General features: G+C 40.4%; 1 protein-coding gene across 4 annotated transcripts in view; it reads left to right on the top strand.

The window, feature by feature from the left end:
• syt16 (synaptotagmin XVI) overlaps positions 1–13214 on the top strand; it is a 43384-nt gene that overhangs the window by 22372 nt on the left and 7798 nt on the right. For all 4 annotated transcript variants that reach the window (XM_075448809.1, XM_075448808.1, XM_075448806.1 and 1 more), the window contains 2 exons: positions 2891–3121; positions 11001–11218. In XM_075448809.1, coding sequence (XP_075304924.1) covers positions 2891–3121; positions 11001–11218 — 449 coding nt within the window. The remainder of the gene's footprint in view (positions 1–2890; positions 3122–11000; positions 11219–13214) is intronic.

Genomic DNA, 13214 nt, shown 5'->3' with positions numbered 1-13214 from the left:
ACAATACAGAGCCAATTCAAAAACAATTTCCTAGCTAAGGAAACCAATTGATTGAACCGAAACTTCTCTTTGGTCCAATCTCCCTCCTGAGCATGCATGAGGCGACTGTGGGGAGAAACGACTCCCTTTTAACAGGAAGAAACCTCTGGCAGAACCAGACTCAGGAAGGGTGGCCATCCGCCTCGACCAGGTGGGGTTTGAGAGGACAGAAAAGAGGAGACAGCAAACACCATAACACCATTCAAAGGTTTTAAGCCTAAGTTAGTGAGGGTGTCTGCTTCTCAGACATATACTGGCAGCTTATTCCACAAGAGAGGGGCCTGATAACTGAATGCTCTGCCTCCCGTTCTACTTTTTAGAAACTCTGGGAACAACAAGTAAACCTGCAGTTTGAGAGTGAAGTGCTCTATTGGGAAAATATCTAACATTGAGATCTGATATGATGGAGTTTGGTCATTAAGACCTTTATATGTGAGAAGAAGAATCTTAAATTCTAAATTTTCTGAATTTAACAGAGAGCCAATGAAGAGAAGCTAAAACAGTATAAATATGATCTCTCCTGTTAGTTCTCATCATAACTCTGGCTGGAGCATTTTGGATCAGCTGGAGGCTTTTCAGAGAATTTGTGGGACAGCCCAATAATAAAGAATTACAGTAGTCCAGTCTTGAAGTAACAAATGCATGGACTAGATTTTCTGCAGCTCTCTGACACAGGATGTTCCTAACTTTTGGCAATATTACGAAGGTGAACGAAGGCAGTCCTGGAAACCTGTTTTACATGTGTGTCAAATGATCAATTCTGATCAAAAATAATTCCAAGGTTCCTCACTGTAGTACTAGAAGCCAAGGAAATGCCTTCTAGAGTAACTATATAGCAAGACAATTTATCCCTAAAGCCCTTGGGTCCAAAGATAACAACTTCAGTTTTGTTTTAATTTAGAAGCAGACAGTTTTGAGTCATCCAGGTCTTTATGTCTTTAAGACATGCTTGTAGTCTGACCAACCTACTGGGTTCATCTGGTTTCATAGATAAGTACAACTGGGTATCATCAGCATAGCAATGGAAATTTATGCCATGCTGTCTAATAATGTTACCTAATGGAATCATGTATAAAGTGAAAAGAATCGGTCCAAGCACAGAACCCTGGGGAACTCCATGACTTACTCTGGTGTGTGAGGAAGATTCTTCATTTACAAGAACAAACTGGAATCTCTCAGAAAAATATGACTTAAACCAGCCTAATGCAGTTCCTTTAATCCCAATAATATGTTCAAGTCTTTGTAATAGAAATGCTGTGATCACAAATTTTCTCGTCACTAGTTGGAAAACTGAAGCCACTGTTGAAGCGCCTTAGAGTGCAATATTGCTGGTTGCCTCGACACTGGAACAGAAACATTTCAGTATTCAATCAACTGCAGTTCAAAGAACATACCTTCTGTCAAAAATTAAGTCAGTAGATTTTTCTTAGAAGTCATTATGGAGTCATTCTGATCAGTTAGAGGTTTATCCTTTTGAAAATAATATTAGAATTACTACATATCAAAGAAAGGTGTTTTGAGCCTTACTGACTGACATGTCTTGGAGCATACAGATAAAGGTATTCTGTATCAAATGTATGTTGAAGAAAAACATTTATTATAAATCTCAGCGGTTTATGGTAGTGCCATGGAATAGTTGGAACCATTTCCAATAAATGATGACATACTGCAGACAGTGTACGAGTTACAAATTGATTTTAACCAGATCCTTTAACATCTAGAATACTTTGGGTTAGAGCTTTTGGACAGTTCTATGAATTTCATTCCTTCATACTGAAAATAGCTCTCTATTTATACATGGAGACCACTACGTACGTTCCTCCAGCTCTACCCTTCCAAAGCCTCCCTTTTGTCATCCAAAGCAAGTATTTTAAAAGAGAGGAGAAGAATGTGGCAATGAATAGATGTTTGGGAAAAGAGAAATGCTATTACTTGAGTGAAAATTTGAAAATCACACACACAAACTATTTTCCCCAAATGCCATGTGTGTTTCTTACACAAAGTAGTCTGCCTTTTAAAAGCCTTTAAAAGGCAGAATATAACAATCCAATCAGCCATTTCTCGCCCACTCAACGCACAGCTTCCTTCCTGTTCTGTAGGTAACCATGGCAAACACTTTAGAAGGTATGGTGACCTGCACTTTAGAGAAGAAGGGAATGATCACTCCACTACGTCATTCATTCAGCTGTTGCTATCCAATTATGTTTAACTATGAACGGAGTGAAGTGACCCTCCTCCTTACAAACAGGCTTCATCATTTTCATCAGAAGCATAGAGGACATATCTTTATATGCTCTCCTTAGCTTTTATTAAGGACAGACATTTTTATTCTCCAAAGTACAGAATAATGATCACTTTGCTGAGCTTTGAGGTGGTTACTTCTTTCTTATGTCCATGACAAATACACCAATATATATATATATATATATATTATACAACTATAACTTGTTTAAAAACAGACTTAGCCCCCAAATAAATTTTTGATAATATTGTTTTGTCCACAAAAGCCTCTGTTTAGCCATCAGTTTAGATAGCTGAGGTCACCGGGCGCTTGCGAAAAGTAGTGCTTGCTTATGTTTTGCCGCTAATTTTCAGTGCTTCACTTTTTTTTCCTTTTAATTGTCAGCCTTCCAGTAAAAAGTCTGGGATCCAGTAATGAGCGAATGCTTTTAATCTAGAATTTAGGCCAAAGTTTATGACATCAAACAGACTTAGCCCCTAAATAAGAGGGTCAATTAAATATTTTTGTTGCTGCTCCTTCCTTCTGTCTGGATTACCTCTTCTCTCCTGAATTCTCCTAGCTTTTCCCATGTGCCAATCCTTCCGTTTCCCTGTGTGTACCTCTTTCCAGTGAACAGTTATGGTGATGATGACATTGATGCCACTAGTTCCTCTGACAGCGAAGACGAGGTCCTGAAGCAGTTTGAGATCTCGGTGTCACGTTCACAGAGTTTCCGCACTGCGGCAGCTAACAGCAGTGTAGAGCTATCCCACCAGACGCAGCTGGCGTTGGGTCGACGCCATAAATTCACCCGCCTGTCGGACCAGGAGGAGGGCAGCACTGAGCCATCTGACTGTGAAGGTACTAAATTCAAAACATTGACTTGTGGGTAATCATACTTTACCAACTCCTATTAAGACCTGATGCAATATATGAGTATGTCTGTGCCTCTAGGGCCCCTCATGTCTTAAAGGGTGATATTCTCTTAAACCTTCCTTTGGCATTACAAAAAGAGATTGATGATGTATAAAGATTTGCCATGTCTCAGAACTAGTCTAGAACAAGCTCACCAATGTTTTTATAGTTGATGTAACAGGGTTACCTTGTCACTTCAACCAGTTGCATCTTGAAAAGTAAATGGACTGTACTTGTATAGCGCTTTTCTAGTCTTGTTGACCACTCAAAGCACTTTAACACTCATACAGCACATCATGGATGCATCGGTAGGCAATGTGGGGTTCAGCATCCTGCCCAAGGACATGTGGCCCCTTCCTATAGCTATAGTCACCCTAGGTAGATTGCCAGAGTCTGAAACTACAATGAAGATCCATAAACACATTAAACAATCATTGAGCATCAATTTTGAAGACTCATCTTGAATGTCAGCACTGTTTGCATTGTGTTTCAGAGCTAGTTTGGGCCTTTTTAAAACGTGATTGGTTCTTGGCGGTAATTGTCAAAATGTATTTTTTTATTTATTGTTATTATTTATTTTCGTTTTTGAAAATATTGAATCTTGCAAAAGCTGTGTAGATCCTACACTATTCTGTCCTGAAATATGTAAAACTATAAAATTGTTTGCAGAACAGCCCAGTGATAATTTTGGAATGTAGCAAAAAAAAAAAAAAAAAAACAGCTCCTGATGTTAAAATAAAAGATTTCAATATCTCAAAGGGAGAGGTTGTCACAGTTATAATATTCATTCATTTTCCCCATACTTAATCCTATAGGTCACCAAGTCAACAAAGAAAACAATCGTACACATTCACCCCTAGGATCCATTTAGAATCACCACTCAACCTAACATGCACGCTATTGGACTGTGGGAGGAAGCCAGAGTACCCAGAGAAAACCCATGCATGCGCAGGGAGAACAAACTCTAGCCAGTATTCAAGCAGGGAACCCGCTTGCTGTGAGGTAACAGCAAGAACCACCACAACGACTTGCAGCTCTAGCTAAAAACATGCGATTCCTAAACTGAAACACTGCAAATTATGATAATTCCAAAATCCAACAAAACATAATCTGGATTATTGTTGAGCTGGAACCGTACATTGCTGTCCAAATACAAAATGTCCAGAACCACTAAATCAAATCAAAAACCTGTGCTATGGAAACCACTAACAAATCAACTCATAGCCGAGACACACAAGGTGGGACCCAAAAGTAGACTGACACAGGGAGATTTGGGTAAAGAAACTGGTTTATTAGTCAGTGCATGGTAGGTCCATGGAGAATCCAGTCCCGTAATATCTTTAAGAAGAGAGGAGGAACAGTAAGATTGGTCCAAGTTGTATTCAAATAAAGATAGCTGTAGCTCAGTGAGAGCTTACACATCGAATTCAAGTCACTGATGTTAGCCTACAAAGTGCTTAATGGAACGGCTCCCATCTACTCGAATGCTCTCGCAAAAGGCTTACATCACGACTCGGTCACTCCGGTCGTCAAAGGATTGTCGTCTAGCGTTGCCTATGTTTTTTTTTTGTTTTTTTTTAATTAATTAATTAATTTATTTATTTTTAAATTTTTTTTAATTATTATTTTTTTTTATAACTGTATGTTTTTATTGTCGACTTTTATTGTATTTTACGTGCACTTCTTGTGAAGCACTTTGTGACCTTCATTGTCTGAGAAAGGTGCTATATAAATAAATATTACTTACTTACTTACACCACACACAAGACAATCCAGACTCTTTTCATGTGTTGTTCCGCGATGGTGGAATGACCTACCAAGTGCGACAAGAACTGGGGCATCCCTGTCTATCTCTAAAGCCCCTTTCACACTGAGGAATAACCCGCGTTTAATCCGCAAATTTAGCATGTCCGCTGTTGCGTTCACACTGCCGACCCAGGCTGGCGCCAACTGGCGAGACAAGGAGGTCCGCGAGCTCCTCAGCCTCCGAGCAGAGGACGTTATTTACCGCCACATGTCGGGGACGGTGAAAGATGGACCTCTGCTGGAAGGGCTGGCGAGAAAGATGGGAGAGCGCGGTTTCCCACGCAGCAAGACGCAGGTGACCAACAAACCGAAAGCCATGAGGAAAAAGTTCCATGCGGTTAATGACCACAACGGCAGGAGTGGCAGAGGGCGATTGGACTGGCCATATTTTGACATGTGCCACGCCATCTGGGGAGGAAGCCACTCTGTATTTAACCCTACCTCCGACGCATGGCTTGTGCCTACGTCACTGTACACGCCCAGCATTTTATGTGTTTCGTGTGACGCTCTGCCACTAGGCAACGCCCCCTGAACTCGGCTTCAGGCGACACGGGTCACCTAACACGCCAAGCGTTCACATTGCTCGACGTGGGTCGAAGGTGCAATTTGGACCCACTAAGGTAGCGGGTCTCAGTGTGAAAGGGGCTTAAGAAACTCTTGAAGACCCAGCTCTTCAGAGAGCATCTCCAATCCTAGTGGAATCCCATTCCTACATCCCTACCCCCTCTATTGCACTCTCTCTCTCTGTACTTCCCTCTATGTACTGTCACCTAGTGGTGCAACGGATCATCATTGATCCGTGATCCGTTCGGATCAATTATTTCGGTTTGGCACACATATGATCCGCGGATTGATTTATGAAAAAAAAAATTGTGCGCATGTTCAGTCCTCACACAGCCGTTACCATTCCTGCTAGTTCCAGGAACAGAGCTACTTTCCACGCTCTGGGTAAAAGTCTGCAACAGTTCCCTCTTCAATAAGCAAACAGTCCTATGGCTTGTTTGTGATTTATTGTCCTCAGCGTACTACATGTAGAACAGTGGGCATGGAAAATAAAAGTAGGCTAGACTTCGGTGACTACTGTAACGATAACTGCTACCTCTAGTGTTACGTCTGTTTCCATATGCTCACGCTGCCACACAAACCTGTCGCCTAGGTTACCACACAGACATAACACGTAGCTGACATAGCGATAGCTAACATAAAGAAAACCCCTAACCTGCAACACAGCGTGGTCATGGCGAGCGGAGGAACGCCCCACGTCATTTAAATCCCCTGTTTGGGAGCATTTTGGCTTCCCTGTCAAATTTAATGAAGAAGGAAAGAGGTTGGTGGATAAAACCGTGACGGTGTGTAGGCACTGTGGCACAAGAAAGCCACACAACAGTGGAAACACATCGAGCATGGCCACGCATTTGCAGCGACATCACCCCGGTGTTTCACTTACAGGAGTGAAACCGAAAGCGGCTCAACAACCGCTCATCACCGCGGCATTTAAGCAGCCCCGTCCTTCACAATCCGACCAGGCTAAAGCGATCACAAACGCTATCGGTGTGTTTTTATGTTGCACTTTAAGTTGTTTTTCTTTGATTATGTTGAAAAGAAGATGTTAATTGTGCACTTTAAGTTGATTTTATACATTTCAATTTAATAATTTAAGTGTTAATAAACAAAAAGACAAAACATGTTTATTTGTCTTGTCTATTTTTCTTTAATTTTATTTTTTTTGCTGATCCGAAAAATGATCCGATCCGTGACTGATCCGAGGAACGATCCGAACCGTGAGATTTTTGATCCGTTGCACCCCTACTGTCACCCCTGTCACCTCTGACAGAGCCTGACTAGTGGTTTCCTTCTATGTAGCTTATTGCTAGCTTTGATGTTAGCTGTAATGCTATATCCTCATTTGTAAGTCGTTTTGGATAGAAGCGTCTGCTAAATGCATAAACATAAACATTACTATGTTTCCAGGAAGGGTCCAACGCAGGAAGGGTAGAGAGTGATGCTAGCTGTGGTGTGGTTTGTCCGGGATGGCAGCGGGGCAAGCCAGCAGGTACAAAGTGAGGAAGCAGTATTCAATGCAGGTTGTAATCCAGACACAGTGAAGGGGTCAGCGGAGGTATCCAAAGATCTCAGGAAAAGCAAGGTTGCACTGGGAACACGGGTAGAGGCACAGTTAGACAAGGAAGCTTTCCTAGAGACACTGAAGAACACTGGTAGGCCTTATTACCACAGAGACAATCTGGCAAAGACTGGAGCTCCCGCAGATCCTTAAATAGCAAATGAGTCCAGACTCCGCCCCGGACTTCCTGGATACCTGCTCAGTCCCACCTGGAACTCAGAACAAAATCAACACACCACAGCCAAGTGCAATGAGGACATCAACAAAAATATATTTGACAGAATGTGGATGTTACACAAAACTCAACTGCTACACTGAGCAAACAACATGCTAATAATTAATACTTTTAGGGGATCATATTATGGAAAGATCATGCAATGGAATGGAAAATTTTATCCTGTACTTGAGAGCATATATTTTGGTATCTGAAGTCAGTGCCAAAATAAAAAGTCTCAGGAAATGTAAGAGCCCAGTGTCTAAGCTATATTAGAGGGTAATACTCCATTTCAGTTGGTCCATTACTGTTAATGAGAAAATATTGTTTACTCACATCTGTTGCTAACTTACAGCGCTACAATGCTAAATGATTTCCATCTCGGATCAATGGAGTTACTATTTATATTTACAGAGCTAGAGTATTTTTGGCATGACTGTAGGCATAGCTTCATTATGAATGCATGCACTGCATTAAAGACATGGTTGGTAATCCTGTTCAGAAACACATTTTGTAATACTGGGTGAAATGGTCCGTCTATCCTGAGAGAAATCTATACAAGATGTATTTAGAAAAAGGGACGAAAATAATCAGACCTCTGTGGCAGCTGCAGGACTGAGAAAAAGCTGACCAATCGGATTGGAGCGCCTACAAAAACCAATCAGATGCCTCTGCTTTCTGCCTACGCCCCCCTCTGCCGGCTCCCTGCTCCGTGTGCGCACGCGGTTCTACCGGCTTTGGATGAAGCACTGACGGAATGGGGAGGGGGGGTGGAGCTTAGAGGAGGGGCCACTTTCGAATCTTGCTAGCTCTCTTGCTAGCTCTCTAGGATTACCTAGCATAACTTTAAATTGCAAACTTGATGCCTAGGTTTTGATGACAGATAACATGTTTAAAACCTTTACGGACGTCCTGTTAAAGCCTTGTTGGTTGAACCTCTTCGGGAGTTCCTTCTTGTTGACGGCCTGACTCTGCTTCAAACTCTGCTCCATTCTGTCAGAGACAGTCACTTTCTATTCACAAACTTTCTTCCTGCCTCGCAGCTTAGTCAGTAATTGCCATGGTCAGGAGAAGCCAAACAGCCTAGTCTCTGACGAGGTGAATCAGCAGGGATGAAGGAAGGGCCACTGTTCTTGAACCAAGAGATCCAGCCATCCATCCATTCATTTTCTATACCGCTGAATCCGTCGGTCGGGTCGCGGGGGGGCTGGTGCCTATCCCAGAGGTCAATGGGCGAGAGGCAGGGTACACCCTGGACAGGCCACCAGTCCATCACAGGGCTGAACCAAGAGATATTTTACCAAATCCTGTCTCATACATTTCAGTAAGACATCAGGAAATCGTGTCAAACAAAATAGGGTATAGTATCTCTTCTTTAAGCCAAAGCAACAACTGCAAAACCCAGATAATGAAACTTAAGTCCACTATAGTGTGAGTATTTAAATGTGGGTATAGAAATGGCCTCCCTTCTGTTTACATTTAAACACTGACATAACGTGTGTTGGGGCAAAGTCTGTCTTTTTGAATCCGAGCGAACTGGACATTTTGTAAAAATGGTAGTTCCATGTCTGTGTTTTCCTTTAGTGAGACACAAAAAAATATAGATTCAGATAGTGAATAAAAAATGTGATTATTTTTATATTCTCTGTGAGAAGTGCAAAATTAGGTTGACCCACAAAGATACCATAGACTCATTCATGGAACAATATTACAGGAATTGTCCTCTATTACATTATACTTTGGTGCCTGAGTGAAGCTTACAAAGTTACTGAAGTTTGGACAAACCTTAATGCACCCTTCTGTTTCAAACTAGCAGCTGGGAGTTGGTGGGTACTGATACTGTTAAGTCAGGGTCACTCTGTTTCAACTCATCTTGTATCTTCATACAACATGTGAATGGTGCAATGACATAATCCACAAATGAAGAAGGTAATACACACAGGCAGATGACTCACCTCAGCCTGTTGCCATGGTGAAGTCTCTATGCAGCCATTGATAGGGCAGTCGGAAAAGTCTTGATGACAAAGAATTAGAGATAACTGTTATTGATTGGTCTAAGGTACAGCTTGTCCACAGGGTGTTCCTGCATCAGGAAAAGGTCAAGGTTAGACTGAAATGTTCCTCATCCCTGTTGAAATAGTGAAAACTGGACTCTCTAAATGTCCTGTTAGTCTTCAGCAAAGCCAGTCTTTATACTGTTGAAACTGTTATACTGTATATTTATATACATATATTTTTATTCTTTATTTTTTATCATTATATCCTATGTTACATGTTTGCACCTTACGCCGCAGCAAATTCCTAGTTAGTGAACACTGTTCACTAACAATGGCAATAAAAACGAATTCTGATTCTGATTCTGATTCTGAAAGCCATGTTTAAGTATTTCAATGTGAATTAATTTTACTGCTCGATTGTTTCATTTGAAACATTCTATCCTTCTTTCTTTCTCTTCTGATGGGATTGCTTTCGCAGGAGAGTTCAGTTTACTGAGGCTGGGTTATTTTTGGCTGTAATTATTACTGTTGAAGATGGCGGAGAAAGTGCACATTGTTGCCTCATAAAATGATTGTCAACAATCCTCAAAACTAGGGCTGGTTTTCTGAGAACCAGTTGCACTTCAATAAGTAGCCGTCAGAATATCTGGGCCTGATGAGTTTTTTTCTCTTTTTAGTCATTTAGTTAGAAAACATTCAGGTCAAATATGCATGATACAACTTATATATACTGTATATACATCTAACTTATAGCTGTAGCTAAGAAATTCTTGAAATTTGTGTGCAAGTAAATGTAGAAGTTCGGATGAAATTAATGATTCTCTCTCTGTTATAATGTATCACTGTATCAACTCCAGTTTAAAATGTCAAGGTATTATTTACAGTATCAAGAGTAAATTGTTTTTACTGCAAAAACTCTAATTTTCAAAAGCTAATTATGTAATTTTTTAGATTTAAAATAAGCTAAATGTGCACTATCTATAGGTTCCCCACCAACAATATGTTGCATGTATCATGCCTGCCAGTCTAAATCCAGGGATATAAATTTGAAAAAAAATGACTTCCTCCTGCTTGAAAAGATTCAGTCCTGTGAAAGGTCTGAGAAAAGTGCCCAAATTGCCATCAGGACTTCACAGACAAGCATACAATTCCAATTATGCTGCAATTCCAGCACAGATAGTCTGGAAATTCAAATTCCAGGCTTTTGCATTTGTTAGATGACAACTTTAAAACCTGAAGAAGACCGCCTGTGATGACAGAATAACAAAAAAAGAAAGAAAAGAAAACAGAATCATCCATGCATCCTTGCAGACCTGTTTTCAGATAGTTTCTCCTCAACACAGGCTACACACATTTGGTTTTATCTAGGTCAGTAAGGGTTCAATCAACTGCAAAGCTAGTTTTTTCCTTGTAGTGGAGTGCTTTAATATTATTGTGTAGGAATGTTCATGTTTGATTTAGGACAACACATATGAACATTTTCAAGACAGTTTCTCATCTTGATTTTTGAAATTATATATTGATAGGACACAATTCACAAAAGAGATTTAACTTTCAAACAAAAGGTGTGGAACAAAAATTTGAATGTAAAGCTTCAAATCCGTCCCTTGTGGAAATTACATCCTTGTTCAGAGACAGACTGTCTTCCCTCCCACAGATTAAAATTTTGTTACATTCTTCTGGCAGAGATGGAGGATCCAAGCCGTTTCCAAGACCCACTTTCTGCAGTTGAAGAAAAAGCTGAGAGGAAGTCTTTGGACAAACCTACTGGAGTTGAGGCATCAACTACCAGGGCCAGTCCTATTCCGAGTACGAATCGGCAGGCTGCTGACGGAAGCGAGGACACAGAGAATCTTGTGGACAAAAATGAAGCTACAGACAGCTCTTCCACTTTGAGCCCAGAGGTACTGTAAATCACAATTCACATACAGTCTAAACTGTCACTGTTTTTTTGTTTCAGAGTATGTACATTTCTAGCTAATCACAATGCCTACATGCATTCAGAAGCTTTTATTACAAAGTTAAGTTTTTACTACTGAGTTTGTTCCAACACTTTTTTCAAAAAGATTCAATGTTTACACTGAAACAACAGTTTGTGTACAGTGCAGTGAAAAGGACAAAATTCCTCTGATTTTTTTCCATCCCCCTAATTTGCAATGCAAATCTCTACACAGAGAGACAAATGAAGATTATTCTATGGTAAAAATGAAGAATATTGTTACAAGCTATTAGAGGATATGTCTCTGATTAAATGAGCATTTGCTCTGCCCAATGAGTGAGCAACACTGGTAACTGATGAAGCCGAGGATGGGAAATAAGAAAGTCACCACTCATGTGTCTAACCAAGCAACAGACTACATCAGCTACTACCTTGACCGTTAGCATTCAGCATGTGTTAGCTGTTTAGATCTGGTGAATTAAGTGAGCCGACCCTTTCCAGCAGTTGCCTAAAACCCCTGGAATTTACTTCTAGATTAAATGACTATTTAATGAAGAAGTTAAGACTTGCACCATGTTGAGCAGCTCCAACAGTGACATTGATTTGTCAGCAATATGAATTTTACTTTTTTCTTATTAACTTTGAACTGCATTTAATAAATAGATTCTGATTTCTGACTCATGCATGCCAGTCGCCTGCTCTCTTGCAACGGACTGCAAAGTGGGACCTTTACTCGTTATGGAGTTTTCATATTGTATTCACTCTTCAGGCAAATTTTTTTTCAGGGCATAACCCATCACACTGTGCACCTGATAATCCTTACATTTATAACCCTTGAAGATATATTTTGTACCTTACTAAGGCCGTTAACAAAGTCCTAGTAACAAGATGAGCTGAGTTTTCGTTTGACTTTTTTCTTGAATTAAATTAAATAAGGCATTACTTAACAGAGTTGTTGAGCTGACCGTAGCCCTGCTGACACTCATCCTGCTTGGCAGAGGTGTCATCATTCAGCTGTGAGAGGATTAATCCTCCGCAAGGTTAAATCCGCTTAGGTTCATTTTGGAGGAAACACACTAAACTTGACTCTCCGATGCTACGAGCTTTGACATAAATAGTTAATAATTGATTCACTGTCAACGCTCCACTGGCTAACAAACAGAGGCTCATCAAAAATCCTTTATTTGTTTTAATTTACTGAACCTGTATTTGTACAGGTAATGTCACTGAGACACAGGGTCTCCTTCTCAACGCAGTTCCGTTTCAAATAAACAAACAATAAGTACAATATGAATTATACTGATCAGAAAGTATTTATTTGAATGTGAATGCACCTACTGTCTTGGTCTGTGTGTGTATGCACATTGAATTTAACAACCTGTCAGTCATTGAATCACACTCCCACAAAATGGGAGCAATCTGTGCAGTAAACACCTCCCACACACATTCACATGCGCACACACAGGGTAATACAGGCATCAAGAAATGCTTTGTAAATAACAAATTGGGTTGGATCAGTGGAGCTTCAGAAAACCTGGGAGTGTCATGTTCTCACAGTCTATTTATTCAATTCAATTCAATTCAATTCAGTTTTATTTGTTTAGCGCCAAATTACAACAAATGTCATCTCAAAGCACTTAAATAATACAGTCCAATTCAAGCCAATTGGAGTTCAATTCATTGTAATCATAATTATTTTCAAAATAATCCAATTCATTCATATAGAGCCAATTCAAAAACAATTTCCTAGCTAAGGAAACCAACAGATTGCACCGAAACTTGTCTTCAGTCCAATCTCCCGTCCTGAGCGTGCCTGTCATGCCAACTGACAGAACAGCACATCCAAAGCATCACATTCACATTCACAACAATCCAAACAACCAGTCTTCAGCCGGACCTACAGGGGGCAGACCATCAGTGGAACAACCACACCACAGCACCCCAACTGACTTCCTGTCTGG

Source organism: Odontesthes bonariensis, chromosome 17 (genome assembly GCF_027942865.1).
Source record: "Odontesthes bonariensis isolate fOdoBon6 chromosome 17, fOdoBon6.hap1, whole genome shotgun sequence".
Lineage (NCBI taxonomy): Eukaryota > Metazoa > Chordata > Actinopteri > Atheriniformes > Atherinopsidae > Odontesthes > Odontesthes bonariensis.
Note: the sequence above shows the minus strand (reverse complement) of the source record. Positions and strands in the feature narration are given on the sequence as shown.